Raw genomic sequence first — 18,779 nt, 5'->3', positions numbered from 1 at the left:
AGCATACTAAAATAATTAGATTTTTTTAAGAATAATAAAAGAACGAGTCTTAGATACATGACTGAACGCTTCCACCTCTATACACCCTCGATATATATCACTACCTATCAAACTATGTATCTGAACACAGTTAATTTCATTAAAGCAAAATTCTTAGTTATAAAAGATAACAAACTAGTACTTGCCTATAGATGAAAACTTAAATAAAATATTTCGAAATTTTGAGATGAATTTCAATTATGACCTATTGTAGTGGTCAAAAAACTTTCAAAGATGTAGGAGAATTTTTTTTAAACCATCGTGATATGATTGAAAAAAACCTAAAAGTTGGGAGATATTTTGAATAAGTTGACCTAATTTCTTAAAATAATAACAATTATATATGAAAAAGACGCAAATATCCTTACATAGTGCCAGCTTGGCAGCAGTTCATTGAAGAAACATACAAGGCCATTTTAGTAATTCCGTTGCGAAATTTCTTTCGAATTAAAAAACCAAAGAAGGCGATTTCTGGAGTTTCAGTCCGATCTTCTTCTTCCCGATCCTCTTCTTCATTTCAATTTCCCGAAGGAGGTGTTCGTTCAAGCACACCCCCTTGGGGATTTTTCTCTTCCTTTTCCTCTCTAATGGCATCCGACAGCTTCTCCGATAAGAACCTTGTCTTCAGAAAACTCAAAGCCAAGTCCGATAACAAGGTATTCCTTTTCCTCTCTCTCCATTTCTTATTTGAATTTCTGTCTGTTTCGTCTCCATATTGTGTTTCCTCTTTCCGATCCGTGTGTTTCATGTCGAGATCTTTGATCCCCTGTTGAAACGGAACAGACCCACTTCGTTGGCTGTGGTTATTATTGTTGTCGTTGTTTATTTTTTCAGATGTGCTTTGATTGCAATGCTAAAAATCCAACTTGGGCTTCTGTTACCTATGGGATCTTCCTCTGTATTGATTGTTCCGCTGTGCATCGCAGCCTTGGCGTCCATGTTAGTTTCGTCAGGTGATTTTTCTATTTGGGTTTTGATTTTGATGCCCTCTGGTTTTGATTTTGATGCCCTCTGGTTTTGATTTGTGGCTCTGAATTAACCTCCCTTGAATCGTTTGTATATGTTTGTTTTCCAAATAGAGTATGTCTAGCTATTGGAAGTGCATTGTATTGCTAGTGTCTTATTCTCACGTCTCTTCTACATGTTGAGTCATTTATGGTAAACCATGTCTTCCTACTTGCTTGCCATGTCTTACGCTCTAACATGACTCATGTTTCAGTGGCATACTCAGAATGTTCTTTGAGATGGGTCCATATAAATTCATTTAACCTTGTATCTAAGAATGTTTGGGTTGATGTTGGCAGGCACTCATAGATTCTTTCCAAGAAACCTCGAAGTAGGTTATGATAACTACATCATACCATAATTATACGAATTAACGCATGAAAGTGATGTAAATTATTTGAAAGTGAAGTAAATGGGCATATGTAGATACAACAATGTAGACCTTGTTTGATAACTATTTGGTTTTTGGTTTTATTGTGTTTCGAAAATTAAGCTTATAAATACTACTTCTAGTTATGATATTTCTTTGTTTTGCTATCTACTTTTTACAAATGTTTTCAAAATCTAAACCATGTTTTCAAAACTTAAAAAAATTAGTTTTTTAAAATAGTTTTTGTTTTTTTGGAACTTGACTAAGAATTCAAATGTTTCTTTTATAGGGGTGGAAACCATTGTAAATAAATTGTGAGGAAGAAAACACAATGTTCACAAATAGAAAGCTAAAGATGAAATCATTATCAAATGATTATGGATGTTAATTACGAATTTTTACCATGTACTTGAGCTTTTTAGTAGCTTCATTTTGGCCAGAAGAATGAAAACCTGGTGTGCCTCTTTTACAATCTAAGTTGAGAAGATGAAAAAAAGTATCATTGTAAAATATCACTAAGAACTACATTTTTAGATATCAAAATTGTTGTCTTCACAAAAGTGTACATACGCATATATCTGTATGTTGGAGGACGAGGTTTGGCTTGCATTGTACTGCTTATTTATTTATATAGGAAAGTTATGCAATATATTTACATTTTACGAAAGATGCAGATTTCAGAGAAATATTTTGTATTCCCTAAACCTCAGTTTAGGAATGATCCTATGCCCTTCTGCCTTATGTATAACTTGATCTTTCTCTGTAGATCTAGGTAAGCCTAAAGGAAAAAGTTCCGACCCCCCTCCCAACCTGGTAGATCTTCCAATAGTTCGTAGACATGCATGATTATGTTCTTCGGACCAAAAAAATTTATATCCTAAATATTTGCTGCATCTGGATTTTGAATTATTTACCATTTGGAGAAGTCTATTGGTAACTCCTTTGGTTTAGGCTTTTTGCCCCTGTTTGTAAATTTCATATCAATGAATTTTTTTTCTTATAAAAAAAAAACCATTTGGATGCTCATTTTTCCCCCCTTAATAACATCAATGGTAATCACATGATAGTTGACATTAGTGCTTCACCATACATGTAATCCAGATTCCCCTATGTTAACAACTCGTCAGTAGCTGATTTATAAACTGCTGGTCCATTTTGGTTTTGCCACTGTACTGACGATCTAACATTAGTTCATTGTCTCCTCTCAATGGATGGGGCCCTTCATATTTCTTTCTTTCTGTCCTCTACAAAATAAAGACCTAAAACCCTATGGAATTACTGTTGCTTCCGTTCTTAGGGCCAGAAAATTTAGAAAACTAGGAATAGTTGTCTTTTTAAAGAAAGCAGGGGGTTTCGAGGAGACTTCATATATAATTAAATAAAGTACGTTCATATGAGTGTTCATTGCCAAATGCTTTTGTAACTACCCCTTCTTAATTTTTGCTAGTTAGGTGTCTCAGTTTCCCCATTTAATGCCCTAGTCAGGCTACTGGGCGCCTGGGGTTGACTGAGTCTCAGTCACACTGTCCAATTTTGTCAACTTCATTTTCTAGTCTATTACTTATTAAAACCAAATGTTACAGTGAAAGTTTTACCGAAAGGGTTCTTATAAATAGGTTTTTTCTTTAATAGTAAAGGTTTAATGTTTTCTAAAACTATAGTGAATGGTTTATAATTAAATTAAATGAAGCAAATACCGGTAAAAAGTAGTTGTACTCAAGTGGAATTTGAAAAGACGATTTACATCATTGCATGGACGGTGAGAATGAAAGCATCCTTTTCTGGGAACTTAAAGTAATCTCAGTATAATTTTGACATTATTAAATGCCATTTTTTTAATTCTATACTCACCAATGCGATAACATCAGTGGCCTTAAAGAAAGCGCTACATATACTGAGCCAACAGAACTCTTATCTGCCTTCTGGAAGACCGTTGGTGCACTTTATCTCTAATTTCTTTGCAAGTCCTGTTGGCATTTAATACACGTGGCTTGCATAACATGCTACTTAGGATTTCAAATAGAATAAAGTGCCAAAGGTTATGGCATAATTATTTTGAAAAGTCTGTTACACTACAAGTCCCCTTATAATGGTAATTATTTGGATGTTATTAAGTTTTTCAATTTATGTAGGTCCACGAATTTAGATTCTTGGAGTGTGGAGCAGCTTAAAACAATGAGCTTTGGAGGGAATAACCGAGCACAGGTTTTCTTTAAGCAGCATGGATGGACCGATGGAGGCAAAATTGAGGCCAAATATACGTCAAGAGCTGCTGAATTGTATAGACAACTACTTTCGAAAGAAGTGGCGAAAAGTATGGCAGAAGAGCCGGCATTGCCATCTTCCCCAGTTGCTTCTCTATCAGGCCAAGTAACAAATGGCCCTCCTGTCAAGACTAATGAAACTGTGAAAGAGAATGTCTCAGGAAAGCAAGAAGCTCCAGAAGTTTCTGCTTCACCAAAAGCTTCTCAGACGGTATTTTCTAGTACTGTCAAGAAGCCCATTGGTGGGAAGAAGCCAGGGAAGACTGGGGGACTTGGTGCCCGAAAGCTTACTACAAAGGTAATAATACCAATGCATTCGACCACTGTGAAATGACCGTATATTGCTCATGAATTGTTGTTCTTTTAGATAAAGTCTTTAATCTAATTTTTTATTGACTTTAAATATAGTTTTTGTAATACAGTTTCCATGACCTTATAATTTGTATTATTCTGTGCAGCCAAGTGAAAATCTATATGATCAGAAACCTGAAGAACCAACAGTTCCAATTTCATCTTCAACGGCGCCCAAAACTGCTGCAACTGGTTCATCTTTTGCATCTCGCTTTGAATATGTAGAAAATGTTCAATCATCTGATGTGAATGCTAGTGGCTCTCATGTAGTTAGCCATGTAGCTCCCCCAAAGGCAACAGGCTTCTTTGCTGAATTTGGAATGGATGGTGGTTTTCCAAAGAAAGGCAGTTCCAGTTCCTCGAAAGTGCAGGTTAGACATTGTACTTTGGATTTTCTAATGATTTTGGCATGTTTCACTAAATCAGGCGTGGAAAAAGTGAGGAATTGTCTAATGTAGGCCGTAAATCCGAAACTCATTGCTTTTGTCACCCTGCCATTACTCATGGATCATGTTTATCCTTAGTCTTGGATAATTATTTGGTGTTTCTTAATGCACAGTAGCTAGCTTCTTGAATCTTTTGTTTTCATGTAGATGTAATTAGGCCTTTTGGTGTCCAAGAATGAAGTGCTCTTAATTGAAGCATAATTTAGGTACTCAAAAAATGAATTACTCTGAAAAATGGATACATTTGTTTCCGAATTTCATGGGATGAAAATCTCTGACAGTGTCTGTTCCTTGTTGTATTGTTGACATGGGTTTCCTGGGGAATTTTCTTGTTTTGAATAAGTTTTGTGTACATCCCTTTGCAATTTAACATAGCCGTGGGTGGTGTGTTTTATGTTTTCTTCTGATGCTACCTGTATTTTTTGTTTTGTTTTTTTTTTTTTTTGACATTCGTGAGTGTCTGGGCCCGCTTACGCCCACCTTGACTAATCTCACGGGGCAATCCGCTTGACCCTACAACATTTGGGTGTCAAGGAAACTCGTAGGAAATTAATTCTTAGGTAGGTGGCCGCCATGGATTTGAACACTTGACCTCTTAGCCATTTATTGAGACTGTCTCCTTTTTTACCACTAGGTCAACCCATGATGGTTATGCTACCTGTAGTTTCTATATTTATTTCTATCATTTTCTACATTTTATTCTCTTTATATTTATATTCATGGGAATCATAAACGTGCGCATATATGGATAAGAAGCGATCTATTGTTGGTCAAACATAACCCATCAGAATTCCCATAAATAAAAATATTCAGTAATGGCATCATGGCATGCATAACGGGTATCATACTGATTGAGGACATGGGTCCATAATAGTCTCTTCATTTGGTCTCCGTTCTCACAAAATGATGATGTTAGATTGAAGAAAGTGATGAAGCAAGGAAGAAATTCTCCAATGCTAAATCTATTTCATCAGCCCAATATTTTGGTGATCAGAACAGAGCTGATGCTGAAGCTCAGGTCTCCCTGCAAAAGTTCTCGGTATGTACCTTTATCGTTAATGAAGTGGAAATTGTTGTCCAGACTTTTCTAGTCATACTATGCATACAGACCTCTTACCATTTGAACCTTAAATCCTTCTTGATGGAGCAGGAACTCCTTTTATATGTTCTATATTATGTTTTTCACTTATTGAGGATTTATAATTTACGTTACATATAATTTCCTGACATGTCAAGGACGTGTTTTAGACACATTTGGATGTACATGTTTTGAAAAAAAGAAAAACCCTTTCTAGATGAAGATGCCACTAACACTGGGGAAAACGAAGGTTAGTAAAAGCTCAATTAAAAAAGAACCATAAACTAAATGTATTGAAGAAAAGGGCGAAAACACCTGTCTCATGTGCTACTCTTTTTAGAAGTCAACGTGTCCGTGATGTGTCATTTCGGTGTTGTGTCGAGTCTGTTTCTGTTTTTGTGACGAGGCTTTGGCACTGAGTTAATGCATCTTTAACTTTTGGTATCCAATATCTTGTTTAATGCTTTCTACAGATTGGATGGAAGTCGTTTCTTTGTAATGCTGATATCTCTGAATGCTTAAATTAAATGGGTCTATAGTGCCTTCATTCCCCTTACTCACCATCCTCCTATTCGCAGGGCTCAGCTTCCATCTCTAGCGCCGATCTATTCGGTAACCAGCGAGATAATCCTTCCGTCGATCTTACTGCAACCGAGTTTATTAACCGGATTTCTATTCAGGTTCTATACTAATCCAAATCTAATTAGTGCAGTTGTGGTTGGGTTTCTTGATTTTCATAGCTTGTATTACATACATCCATTTCCTTTGTCAGGCACAGCAGGATCTTTCTTCTCTCAAGAACATTGCAGGAGAAACAGGGAAGAAGCTAAGCTCTTTGGCATCCACATTAATTACAGATCTTCAGGACAGAATCATTTGATTATTTTCAAGTGTTTCCCCATTGTAGAATTTGGCTTCAACTCGATACGGTTTTTATTACCAGCTGATTTTATTACTGAGGAATGTAAAGAAATTCAGTTATACAGATTCTTTCAAAAAGCAACCTTTTACACAGGACTTGAATTGGCTGGTTCTTTTGTTTTGTTTTTCTAGCAGCTGCAGTGAACATGTGCTTTAGTTCTTTTTTGTAGCAAACATACCAGATTTTTCACCACCAAAATTTGGCATTCCTATCTCACAACGAGCTTTAGGACCTGAATCTGTATTGAGTTTTGCTTATAGTTGCGAGTTTATTGTATGTGTTTCAATAATAATTGAGTGCTTTATTTTTTTTAAAAAAACTTTATAATTATTATTGAATGTGTAAATCTAGCATGTGCATTTTCTGGTTATTTAATTTCAGATATGTTAAAAGTTTTGGAGACTTTTGGTCCATGAGATTAGTTTTAAGATGTTACTTTTAGATGATGAGTTTTAACTTTTTAACGTGCGAGGTTAATTTGTTGATCGAAGTTGGGGTGGCCAATAGATATCTAAAAATTTAAACTGGTGTAATAAACTTAAAGGCAAAATCTCCCAATTAATAATTAAACCTTCAATTCTTAAATTTATAATTTGATTTTATTTTTTTGTTGGTAGAACTAACACACTTTCCTACAATGCTGTCAAATAATTTTTAAACCACAAACTCATTGCTTAATTTTCTTTTTCTTCTTGAAAAGAAATAATTTATACCCAAAACTAATAATTTATATAAATTGAAATCAATTTATACTCTAACTTTAGAAACCTAAAATTAATAATGGTATCTATTGAAACCTTAGTTTTTCACCTTTCAAAAAAAAAAAAAAAAATTTTTTAGAAGTTAATCAATTTAGACTATAGATTAGAGTCTCATTTAAAAGTATAATTTTCACTGGTTGATAAAACTTATTTAAATGTAAAAATTTTCGTATATTAAAGATTAATACTAAAATCAAATGGACATTAGAAGTTTTTTAATTTGGGCGATTTTCAATTTTCTCGTATACTTCTATTTTTCTCTACTTTCTTAGATTTTTTTTCCTTGCTACTATGAGAGAAGGAATGATTTTAAGATTAAATTGATTAGTTTAAACTTTAAAAGGTATATTGTTATATGGAAATTTAACCAATACAATCCCAACCCAAAGTTGGTATAAATTGATTTTTTCCTTTTATTATTATTTTTGTCTATGGTAAGAATTTTCATTTTGATTTAATAATTTAAGAGAGAATATTATTGAAGAAACTATAAGAGAAATAAGGGAAAAAAAAAAACTACCTCTTTGGTCGGTAGTTTCCATATGGTGAAAAGATTTCAAATGTTCTTTGAAAATTGAATTTTTGTTTTAATTTGGTCCTTAGATTTCAAATTTTACATTTTAACATTAAATTTTCATTCAATATCCACATTTAGTTATTGACGTCAATGTCTATTAATTAATTTAAAAGAATTATGAAGTGAAATATTGAATCTAATTTTAATAGTGATGAAAAATAGTAAAATATAATTAAATACAATCCTTCTAAACTAATTAATATTAAAAATCAAGTTGGAAAAAAAATTTAAATTTAAATGATAAAATTGTAACATTTTGAATAGAGACTAAATTGAAATTAAACTTAAAACCAGTCATCGAAGCATTTTTTAAATCTAATGACGGAATACAAATTAAACTTAAAGCGTAGGGAGAAAAAAAAATATTTTTTCCAATAAATAAATTAGAGTGAAGAGTACAAGATACGATTGAGAGAGCAGTAGTTCAGTTTTGGCCAAAATTAGGTATGAAGTATTTAAAAAGGAACTAAAAAACGAAATCAACTGTCCATTATCGTCTTCCGCGTCTCTTTCTTCTCTTCCCTCTCAAATTTTTTCGTTTTCCCTTTTTGTTCTGAAGCGGAAAGGACCAATTTTTGAGAGTTTTTTGAGTTTTCCCTCCCTTTTCAAATCATATATTAAAACCCTTTCTCAATTGATTTTCGTTTTCCCTCTCTCGTTTCCAATTTTCCCGCTTCAATTTCATCCCAAAACCTTCCTCCCCTTTTCTAATTCTCCTAAACACATCTCTGTTTTCTTTCATTTGAGGGTGTTTTCTCTTCTATTCAGCCTAATTATCTTGTTTTACTCTCTTTAATGACGACCCATTTGGTGGATTCTCAAGAAGTCGATCGATTTTTGGTTCCTCCGTTGGGAATTGAAGGTGGGTCTTGGCCGTCGACTACTACTGAGGATGCCCTAACTCAACAATCTTTAGTTCCGCCTTCGTCTTGCCGTAATGGGAATTTTTCTTTTTCGTCTATTGATGGCTCTGCTAATCAGTTTTGGGGTAATTCTTCGATGAACCCTACTGGGTCTTCGTCATTTTCACCTTACTCGTCTGATTCTGATGGACTCGAGCCATTGCCCTCTTTGCCGGGATCGTCTTTGGAGTGGTCTTCTTCAGAGGAAGCTTTTCCAGCAAATTCAGTGTCTGCCCAAGAAACCGAATCTTTTTCAGCGGTGAGCCCCTCTTTCAATTAGTTCTTTGTAATTAGTTGCAATTGACATCATCTTTTCCATTTATTTCTCTTTATGGGGTTTGATTTGGTTATGTTCTGAATTTGTAGGGTGCGGGGCTTGCAAATTTGGGGAATACTTGTTTTATTAACGCAATCTTGCAGTGCCTCACTCATACTGCTCCATTTGTGGAGGGTCTTCGGTCTGCCAATCATGATGTGCCTTGTAACAGTAAGATCTTTGTCACTACCAATGTGCCCTCTCTGTTTCTATAATCTACGTATCGAATAGTTGTTAAAAGAATTGCAAATTTGCATCCGCAGGTGAAGATTTTTGTGTTCTTTGTGCAATTCGAGAACATATCGAGCTCTCCTTAACTTCTTTGGGTGGGATTATCTCCCCACTGAAACTTGTCGATAACTTGAATTGTATCCTTTTTCTTAAGATTTTTGTTAATTAGTGCATTTTGTCTGTTGTGTGATGTGATAGTTTGTAAGGAATTATGTATCTGCCTTAAAGAAACTGCATTTTGATGGGATCGAATTTTGAGTTCTAGATAATCATAATGTGTTATTTTATTTTCTTTAATGGTTTTTGGATACAAATGTTTTGTCTTGCGTGTATTGGAGGTTGCAGTTGTTTTTATTCTTTTATGTTTTATCATATTATCTTTTGAGAACTTTGGTATACTGTTGTTCTTAAAGCTAGCATTAGACTTCTCATCTTTTTTCCGGAGATACCAGCAGGAAGATGCCCATGAGTTCATGCAGTGCTTCTTGGATAAACTTGAAAGATGCCTGGTTTCAGAAGCAAAGGATCGGATTTCTTCTGAGGATGATGATCTAGTGAATAAGGTGTTCGGTGGTCGTCTCATAAGCAATGTAAGAAAGCGAATTATCTGTTCTGTTCTGTTTTTCTGTCTTAAGCTTCAGTGTCTTGTATTTTAACAATCTGCGGTATATTCAGCTATGCTGCTGTAGTTGTGGCCATAGTTCCGAAACCCACGAGCCTTTGGTTGACCTGAGTTTGGAAATTGAGAATGTAGACTCCCTTTCTAGTGCTCTGGAGTCTTTCACCAAGGTGGAAAGGATTGGTGATCCAGAGACGAAATTTAAGTGTGAAAACTGCAACGAAGAGGTGTTGGTGGAGAAGCAGCTTAAGCTGGAAAAAATCCCCTTGGTTGCTACATTCCACTTAAAAAGATTCAAGGCTGATTGTTCTTTTGTTGAGAAAATCGAAAAGCACTTGGACTTTCCACTAGAGTTAGATTTGCAGCCGTACACCCTTGGAGGCCAGGATGCAGAGGTGAAGTTTAACTAAATTCTCTTATCATATTGTGTAAAGTTTGTACTTGAAATGTCATTACTATCTTGAAATGTAGAATATTTGAGCCCTGTAATATATTTTAACAATTGGTTTAGAGGTTCATTACTGAGGTTCTCTCTCTCTTTCCCTTTGATGATAATAGGTGGGGCACAAGTATGAATTATTTGCCATTGTGGAACACACAGGATTTTCCTCTACTTCTGGGCATTACTTCAGCTTTGTTCGCTCCTCTCCTGATACGTGGCATAGAATGGATGACTCATTGGTATGACATTTATGAAGTATTTCTTCAAGTTTGTTTAGTTTTTCAATTCACTGCAAGGATTTGGCCTGCTAGATACACGGGTGACGATTAAATTAGTGATTATAGTCTCCTTTCCAGTTTTTATTTGTTTCATGTTTTCTTCTTTCCCGGCATTTGGCTACTTGCTTTTGGTTGTATATCAGTAGAACCTTTTGGTATCTCATATCATCATTTTTGAAATTTTAGTAGCCATTACTTTTGAATTACTACATTTGATCTAATGTGTTGCAATCTTTTTGGTCTTGAGGATAATTAATCATTAAGGGTATGCTGGTATAACCTAACTGGAATTCTGTTATGTGCTTCTATTAATGGAGCTACTGATTCTCCATTGATTTAGAGTGCGGTAAGCTTTTTCTGAAGAAGAACAACTCTCTGGTTTTGATGTTATGCAGGTTACTCCGGTCAGTGAAGGTTATGTGCTGTCACGTGAGGCCTACATTCTGTTATATAAGAGGAAGGGAACTTCATGGTTCTCAAGTTTAATCCAAAGACCAGATCCTTGCTTGAATTCAGATTCCTCAAATCCATCACCCAAGTCAGTTTTGCAAAATATTGATACTGTTTGCTCTTCGTTTGCTGCTGAGTCTAATGTCAATCGTGAAACTACGAATGCACTGGCTGATACTTTGCGACCAAGTCCTCGGTTTTCTTGTGAAATGGGGAATCAAGATACTGGTGCCAATAATTTGGAAAATGCTACTTCCACTAACTTGCATATGTTTGAGAGTGCGACAACTAAGTTATCTTCTCCCATCGTAACTAAGAACCTCTGTTCGAATGATGAAGATGAATGTATCGATGGTTTTCACCCTCTATCGCCTATGAGATCTCCCAGCCCCGATAATATTTTCCAGACTCCAGGTAAAGCCTTGTTCTAATCTCTATATGTTTTCTATTTAATAGTTGGTTGGTTGGACTATATTTAATATCTGGAATTGTTTGTACTTTGTTCAGAACCACAATACCGAATCCCAGACGATCATCTGAAGGCAGAAAAGTGCTCGACATCTGGACGGTCATTGCATAAAGGTGTGGAAGATTCTGAAAGAAAAGCAGCCCTGAGGTACATTAAGAAGAGCATGCCAGGTTCGAGAGGGTCGAAAATGATTGCTGCTATATTGGGATCTCAGAGTGAAGGCTCCTCCTTGAACAAGAAGAAGAGACTAAGGTCATTACCATGTAAAAGGTCAAGCCCGCCTAATACTCGTCGCAAAACAAGTATAGTTCTGTGATGCATTTCATGGCAGCCGAAAACTGAAGTGAACCAAGTCGATAGATTTTGCTTAGCCTTCCTCTTTAAAGTTGTGTAGGCTATTTTTGTTGTTTAATTGGTAAATATGTGGTGGTGGAAGACCTTTAAATTTATTTCTAGCTACATAAAGTTCAGGTTTTGGGTTTGACCTCAGTCGATCAATGTTTTTTCAATCTGTATAGAGAACATTTTCAACTCCGATGCTTGACATGTTATATAATCAAATTCATGAGTGTGACAATCAAGTTTCAATTTGTTTTAAAGCAATTTTGTTAGTACTTTCCAGTCTTGACTGTGATTTTTAGAGATGATTACTATGATCAATATTATAAGGATCACATCAATTTGGAGCGGGTGAAAATTTTCTATACTATAGGAGTATGAAAAATTCTCCATACTACCTTTAGTTATTGTGTCTCATGTCAATGTGATTTTAAAAATTTGGTGAAATTTACTGACATCATTGTGCGGTCTATAAATATTAATGAAGATAAATTTATAGCGTAAACAAATGGAGTATGAAACTATGGGAGTACTAGAAACTTTCTTGGAGCTTTTGAGTGTGGAAATAATTGATTTTGACAGAATCAATGGAAGATATTGATTGTTAGAGATGTTTGTTGGTTTCTTGAGCAGATTTCTATGCATATTCTTGTAAGTATCAAACCTTGTTATTTAATATTCTCAAGCCAGCTAAACAAGAATTATATTCAAAACACTGCCAAGTCTTCCAACAATACTGTTTTTTCTTTCCTTATTTTCTTCTTCTGTGCCATGGCAGAGGCTGGAAATGAAGCCATGGGAGACGATACGCCGACACCAACCCCGACTCCGACGCCGACTTTGAGCTCATCATCAGAGGCTGCGAGTAGACACGTAGTCGTCGTCATGGATGGAATGGAAGAGTTCACCACGGAGCCACTCAAGTGGGCGTTGGATAATGTTATTAAGCCTGGTTGCGTCGTTACTCTCATCGGTGCAATGCCGTGGCTCAATATTCCTCGTTAGTTCTTTCATTTTTTTTTTGTCAAGTGTAAGATTCTTCTAGTGGTTTGTGAAGATCATTACAAAAATTAATTTGGTTTGATGTAAACTATGTAGTTTCATCCAAAACATGGTTGGATATTTGGCCAATAAATTTGGAGGAGATGTCCTTTGAGAGAGGGGAAAGGGAGTACCTTAGTGAAGCCAAGTATGCTAAACTTGAAGCTGTGATATCACTCTGTAGAAAATATGGGGTATTTATTTTATTTTATTTTTGGTTATTATTTTCAAAGCATATTTTATCATTGAATTTGTATTATTACTTTTCTTTTCAGGTTGTGCCACAAAAAAAAGTTATAATGGGTCATCCACTTAGATTGCTTATTGTTGAGCAAATCTCCAGCCTTCATGCAACATGGGTTGTATTTGATAAGTAAGTTACCAATTTTATTTGTTTATTATTATTATTATTATTATTATTAATTTATTATTTTTTCAAATAGTATCAAAATACCCCTTTAAAAAAAACCTAGTTATAAAACATTTCATCATATGTTTCTCTATTCTTTTGACTTTTAACACAAAGTCTTGCCTAAAAGTTTGCTCTAAAAAGTCGAAGATATAGTGATTCGAGATGATATCAGCTTCATGAATTTGTTCGAAACCAATCAATCCTTGAGCCATTTCTTTTTTTTCCTCTTATTTTATATTTTTAAAAGTTAGCCAAAATCGTGAAATATTTCAAAAAAGTTAAAAAAAAATTCAAAACAAAAAACAGAAAAGAAAAAGAAAAAGGGAAGACCGATGATATCAAAGTTGAAGAAGTCTAATTATCTCTTTCGTCAAGATATTATAATGATTTTTTTCTTTGCTATCCAAGAAGAAAAAGACGATTTTGTTTTTAGTTTTCGGTTTTTGAAATTTATATTTGTTTTTTTTTTTTTTTAATTTCATATAATTCCTAATTTCTTAAAATAGCACTTAAATACTTAGTCTTTTTTTTTTTTTATAAAAAAAACGAGTATATAAAAACTATTATTAATATATATTTTTTTAATTTTTAAAATTTAGCTTAATTTTTAAAAATATTGATAGACAATAGATAATAGAACAAGAAAACTTATATGTAAAAGTAGTGTTATAAACTTGATATTTTAAAAAATTAAAAACCACGAAATGAAGCTTTATTGATTTATATTTGATAGTAAGAAAAGTATGAATTATGTATTAAGTGAACTGATGACAATATATAATAAAAATGACAGGCATCAAAGAAGTAACAGAGCATTTTATGCCAAGAAAATTAAATCAAATATGGTGATGCTGAAAGAGGATGGAGGGGTTGATATGATCAATAGGGAGCCTGAATTTCCTACTGATTCCACTTTGGATTCCAAACAATCTTACTATTCATTAAATAGTTAAAATAGCCCACCCTTTATCCTACCTTCGAATGGCAACTCGTGTCTATTTAGTTTGTAAACTTTGCTTTATGATCATTGAACTATACTTTATTTTTCCTGCTTTGCTTTAAACTATTCTTTTATTTGGTTCTTACATTTAACCTTATTGATAGAATATTAACATAGTATGCACATTAGTTGTCTAGTTTGGTGTAAATTTTATTGTGTCAATAATATGAGACTATATCATAAAAATTTAAAGACATACAATATATGTATATATATTTTTTTAAGTTCATAGATTAAATAGGTATACAATATGATAGAATACAATGACTAAATTCATATTTTAACTTAATAAATCTTTTTTTTTCTTTTGTTTAAAAAAGTGGTTGAATCTAGTAGTTTTATACTTTTTGTAGGTAATACTACTATGATATGGGACATGTATAAATTACATCATAACCTATCATGATGTATAGTAGAAGATTTGTAACTTTGATCTTTTGGTTGAGTAAATAGTGTCTTATTTAGTTAAGTTATGTTTACGTTGATCGTGGATCCTGTGTTATTTTGAAATTGACACACATGGTTGCTTCTTTATATCTTATATGTATATTGATTCGTTAAAAAAATGAATGGTCCCAATTAATCGAAATGTATAATTGATCTACAAATATTGTTGGCTATAGAAACGTTGAAACTCATTTTAAAACTTGGTAATATAATTAGCGATGATTTTTATAGATTAACATTTTATTTTTTTAATTCAACCATATGTGGAGGTGAGATTGAAAATTCAATCATGTTTCTCTCATATTTGCATATATTTAAGTAACACAAATGAATTGAAAAGTCATAAATCACACAATCATATTGCATATTTAAGGAAAGGTTTTCAAATCAAACAAGGGTCCCTAATTTCCCATTCTTCAATAATCACAATAGTAAACTTAGTTTATTAAGATCATAAAATATAATCAATAGTCCTTGTTTACCTTAGCTTTCTTCTTCTTACTTTCTTTTTGTTGAGGTATATATAGAACTCGATAGGGATAATTTTGATCAAGGTGCATATCCACCACCATATCCACCGCCCTCTCCACTCCCTCCGCCAGCTCCATACCCTCCTCCTTGGGCACCTCCACCACCATAGCCGCCACCGGAGCCACCTCCTCCGCCACCTCCACGCCCTCCTGCTCCACTTCCTGAGCCACCTCCTTGTCCTCCACCACTTCCATATCCACCACCATTTTCTCCTCCACCACCATAGCCACCTCCAGAGCCGCCTCCTCCACCACCTCCATGCCCTCCTGCTCCACTTCCTGAGCCTCCTCCTTGTCCTCCACCACTTCCATATCCACCTCCGTTTGCTCCTCCAGCGCCATAACCACCACCGCCTCCATTTCCACCACCACCGCCACCTCCGTAACCTGATTCCCCATTACCATAACCACCACCAGACCCAGCTCCACCTCCATTTCCATAACCACCGCCCGGGCCATATCCGACACCGACACCGCCTCCACCGCCACTTCCTCCTCCACCACCACCACCACCACCACCATTGCCATAACCACGTTCTTCTCCACCTCCATATCCAGCGCCACTTCCTTCACCTCCACCACTTCCATATCCAACACCTCCATCTGTAGAGCCACCTCCACCTCCACGCCCTCCTCCACCACCACCGCCATATCCAACGGTAACTCCATATCCACCACCAGCACCTTCTCCACCACCATATCCAATAGAAACATGGCCTAACACTGGGGCATGGACATTGCCATCATAGGCAATAAGGGTTCTAGCTGCAGAAGCTAACCCTAGACCCAAGAAAGCAAAGAAAGCAAGGTATTGTACTCTATGGTTCTCCATGGGAACTCAAAACACAAAAGCTATTGCCTAGAATGCATCTTCCGTTCCCTTTATATAGGAATTGGTAGAGTGAGGATCAGCTTCTAAGTGGGCTATAAGCACATGCAAAAAGGGAACGAAAAGGCCCACTACTCATTTGTGTGCCTCTTGCTGTTTCCCATATCTCAATGAATGTATTTTACCAGACAATCAACTTCAACTTTATGCTCATATTTCACCAAAACAATCAACTTCCCATCAACCAACTCAGGTAAAGAGTTAGTAAATCATGAAATTAATACTTTTAATCGTAAGGTTCATAGAATTTTTTGAGTCAAATAAGAAGCAATTTTTTGAGCCAAACAAGAAGTAGAGTTAACAATCTCATTCATTTCAACTTCTAAAATTTTTCTATTATTACGTGAATACTACTCCTTGCTCATATCATAAAATTTATCTCTATATAATATTTGTGGACCCCATATTAATGTTAGTGAGCCTTATCTTATTTTTAAAAACCGTATTGGTGTAGTACATAATAAGTGGAGGTAGTATGGAAGACTGTCCATACTACCATAGTATAGGAAGTTATCCCCAAACTCTTACTCTTTAGGCCAAACAAGTCTTTATAATGTTATTATTAAAACAATGTCCCATTTTTTTTTCTATATTAGTATGTATATGGTTTTATATTTTTGAATCTTGTTTGAAGAAAGAAATTATCATTATAAGTTTTAAGGAACTAAGTTCATCTTTGATCTGTAGACCATGTGAAGCAATGATATGTCTAGCCAACATGAACATAATTAAAATGACATAAACTTGTACTAAGTCAGAGATTCAATTCTCTCACTCTACATGTAAAAAAAAAAAAAAAAAGAACTGATATGTCCAAACTAGCAATTACCCCTGTAGCAATAATCTTGTCACACATAAATATACTAAAAATAATCAACATGAATGATCCATTATAGCTACTTAGGTAGTCACAAATAATGTTAAAAAAAAAAAAAAAAAGACGAAAAGTTAACTAAATGAAGACTAATTTCACCACATTTCTAATTAATTTAGATTCCATTGGATGGATTGGATTGTAGAAAAGGATTCCCTTTCGAGAAAAAAAGAAGAAAAAAAAAAAAGGAAAAGACTTTTGACCTTCACTTTCAATTGATCATATGGAACTAAAGGAGCATTTATTAATGATTTTATCTATGCATCATGTCATAAATTTATTTCAAAAGTTTACCGATCAATAAAAACAGCTTAAACACATTTACTAAATAATACAAAATATATTATATAATAAATTTATTAAAATCAATACTTTAACATTTCCCTTCTTCGAAAGAGTTAAAAAATTTGTAGAAAACTGACAGATAAAAATCAAATATCAATTAAGGAGGACATAACATTAAAAAATTCAAACATTAAATCTTCCTCTAATACCATAAAAATTTACCATTAAACCTAAACGCTTAAGTCAATTAATAGGAGAAAGTGACATAAATATATATCAATTCATCGAGGTTCCTAATGACTTGTTTAACTATAATATGTGCATATTTTTATGTTGTATTTTTGTTAGATGGATTGATGTGACATTCGACAAATAGTTGGATATATGGTAGTTCATTTACCCACTAGTTTATCCTAGAACCAACAGATTCTTCCTGGAAAAAAGGTTCCTCGACTTCTGCCTGTGGGTAGAAAAGACACATAATATAAAAGGAAAAATTGCTAAAATATCCAGAGTTGATAACAGAGGAAGGAAGGGCCGCATTCTTGTTCCTGAAGGAGCTAACAAAAAAGGATGGGAATCCTTCACGACTATAATCAATCTGAAGACTAAAAAAGAGAATAGAAGAACTTACTACAAAGACCAAACTAGTAATCTACAATATTACTCAAGCAACATCTTGTCCACTAGCTCCTCATTCGATGTGGATAGTCTAAATCGAACCTATGCTGAAGTTTTATCTCCTAAGAGCTCTCTAGACAACATCTCAAAGAAGATTCCACAGAAAATGAGCCACCGAGCTTTGAAACAGAAAAGATCCTTGATTGGAACTATGTAGTCATAGTGACAAGAAGATGCTTCCACGACAATTGACACAAAATCTTAAAAACCCTAAAGGTACAAATCGACTCTGATCTGAATTATAAACCTTTCCATACTAAAAAAGCCATTGTGTTCTTAGATGATAAGGAAAAGGTCAAGCTGTTATGTGCTAACAATAGCTGGGTCACAGTTGGGCATTTTTTATGTTAAATTTGAGAAAGGGATGATTTCGGTTCACGCAATACCTAAACTTCTGCCAAGCTATGGAGGATGGACAAAATTTAGGAAAATATTGTTACATGCATGGAATATAAACACTTTTATGCAAATCAGGGATGCATGCGGAAGATTTGTTGATGTACCAAAAGAAACATGGGAAAAACCAATATCATAGAGGTCAAGATTAAACTGAAGGATAACTATACTGGATTCATATCAGCCACCATCAATATCTGTTAGGCTTCCACTTTGTTGGGCCTGCTTCTGCAAAAGAAAAGCTAATTAGCCCAAATGATGAAAAATAAAAGAGGCCCTTTACCTTGATCCAATTCAGAGGCCCTGATCTTTGCCCCAAATTTCTTTGGTTGGTAGAGAACTTGGTTGAGAAGTGCCCACGATTT

At 34.5% G+C, this 18,779-nt stretch overlaps 4 protein-coding genes across 4 annotated transcripts; 3 read left to right on the top strand and 1 right to left on the bottom strand.

Annotated features, from left to right (window-relative positions):
• Positions 1-239: 239 nt before the first annotated feature.
• On the top strand, positions 240-6,567 carry LOC120091375 (putative ADP-ribosylation factor GTPase-activating protein AGD8). Its single transcript, XM_039049377.2, has 7 exons — positions 240-695; positions 874-992; positions 3,547-3,976; positions 4,137-4,400; positions 5,392-5,514; positions 6,132-6,233; positions 6,326-6,567. Exons 1-7 carry the CDS (start codon positions 627-629, stop codon positions 6,431-6,433), a joined length of 1,215 nt encoding a protein of 404 aa, XP_038905305.1. The 5' UTR covers positions 240-626; the 3' UTR covers positions 6,434-6,567.
• A 1,672-nt stretch (positions 6,568-8,239) lies between these two features.
• LOC120091980 (ubiquitin carboxyl-terminal hydrolase 20-like) lies at positions 8,240-12,119 on the top strand. Its single transcript, XM_039050164.2, has 8 exons — positions 8,240-8,974; positions 9,082-9,202; positions 9,295-9,399; positions 9,686-9,852; positions 9,938-10,276; positions 10,440-10,562; positions 10,997-11,465; positions 11,559-12,119. The coding sequence occupies exons 1-8, from the start codon at positions 8,609-8,611 to the stop codon at positions 11,834-11,836; spliced, it is 1,968 nt and encodes a 655-aa protein (XP_038906092.1). The 5' UTR covers positions 8,240-8,608; the 3' UTR covers positions 11,837-12,119.
• A 278-nt stretch (positions 12,120-12,397) lies between these two features.
• On the top strand, positions 12,398-14,375 carry LOC120090215 (uncharacterized). Its single transcript, XM_039047762.2, has 4 exons — positions 12,398-12,859; positions 12,958-13,094; positions 13,176-13,273; positions 14,106-14,375. Exons 1-4 carry the CDS (start codon positions 12,499-12,501, stop codon positions 14,263-14,265), a joined length of 756 nt encoding a protein of 251 aa, XP_038903690.2. The 5' UTR covers positions 12,398-12,498; the 3' UTR covers positions 14,266-14,375.
• A 716-nt stretch (positions 14,376-15,091) lies between these two features.
• On the bottom strand, positions 15,092-16,163 carry LOC120090214 (uncharacterized). Its single transcript, XM_039047760.2, has one exon. It carries the CDS (start codon positions 16,119-16,121, stop codon positions 15,309-15,311), a length of 813 nt encoding a protein of 270 aa, XP_038903688.2. The 5' UTR covers positions 16,122-16,163; the 3' UTR covers positions 15,092-15,308.
• Positions 16,164-18,779: the final 2,616 nt, after the last annotated feature.

This window comes from Benincasa hispida, chromosome 11, assembly GCF_027475165.1.
Source record: "Benincasa hispida cultivar pf3 chromosome 11, pf3_genome.v1.1, whole genome shotgun sequence".
In the NCBI taxonomy this organism is placed as follows: domain Eukaryota; kingdom Viridiplantae; phylum Streptophyta; class Magnoliopsida; order Cucurbitales; family Cucurbitaceae; genus Benincasa; species Benincasa hispida.
The sequence above is the reverse complement of the archived record's forward strand: the minus strand, read 5'-3'. Positions and strand labels throughout refer to the sequence as shown.

Excerpts from the sequence above, each read along its gene's own strand:
- LOC120091375 (XM_039049377.2), top strand. The coding sequence starts at position 627 with ATGGCATCCGACAGCTTCTCCGATAAGAACCTTGTCTTCAGAAAACTC. Across the intron at positions 696-873 it reads AAGCCAAGTCCGATAACAAG|ATGTGCTTTGATTGCAATGC; the intron begins GTATTCCTTTTC and ends TTATTTTTTCAG. Across the intron at positions 5,515-6,131 it reads TCTCCCTGCAAAAGTTCTCG|GGCTCAGCTTCCATCTCTAG; the intron begins GTATGTACCTTT and ends TCCTATTCGCAG.
- LOC120091980 (XM_039050164.2), top strand. The coding sequence starts at position 8,609 with ATGACGACCCATTTGGTGGATTCTCAAGAAGTCGATCGATTTTTGGTT. Across the intron at positions 9,203-9,294 it reads TCATGATGTGCCTTGTAACA|GTGAAGATTTTTGTGTTCTT; the intron begins GTAAGATCTTTG and ends TTGCATCCGCAG. Across the intron at positions 9,853-9,937 it reads GTGGTCGTCTCATAAGCAAT|CTATGCTGCTGTAGTTGTGG; the intron begins GTAAGAAAGCGA and ends CGGTATATTCAG.
- LOC120090215 (XM_039047762.2), top strand. The coding sequence starts at position 12,499 with ATGCATATTCTTGTAAGTATCAAACCTTGTTATTTAATATTCTCAAGC. Across the intron at positions 12,860-12,957 it reads GCCGTGGCTCAATATTCCTC|TTTCATCCAAAACATGGTTG; the intron begins GTTAGTTCTTTC and ends TAAACTATGTAG. Across the intron at positions 13,274-14,105 it reads ACATGGGTTGTATTTGATAA|GCATCAAAGAAGTAACAGAG; the intron begins GTAAGTTACCAA and ends TAAAAATGACAG.
- LOC120090214 (XM_039047760.2), bottom strand. The coding sequence starts at position 16,121 with ATGGAGAACCATAGAGTACAATACCTTGCTTTCTTTGCTTTCTTGGGT.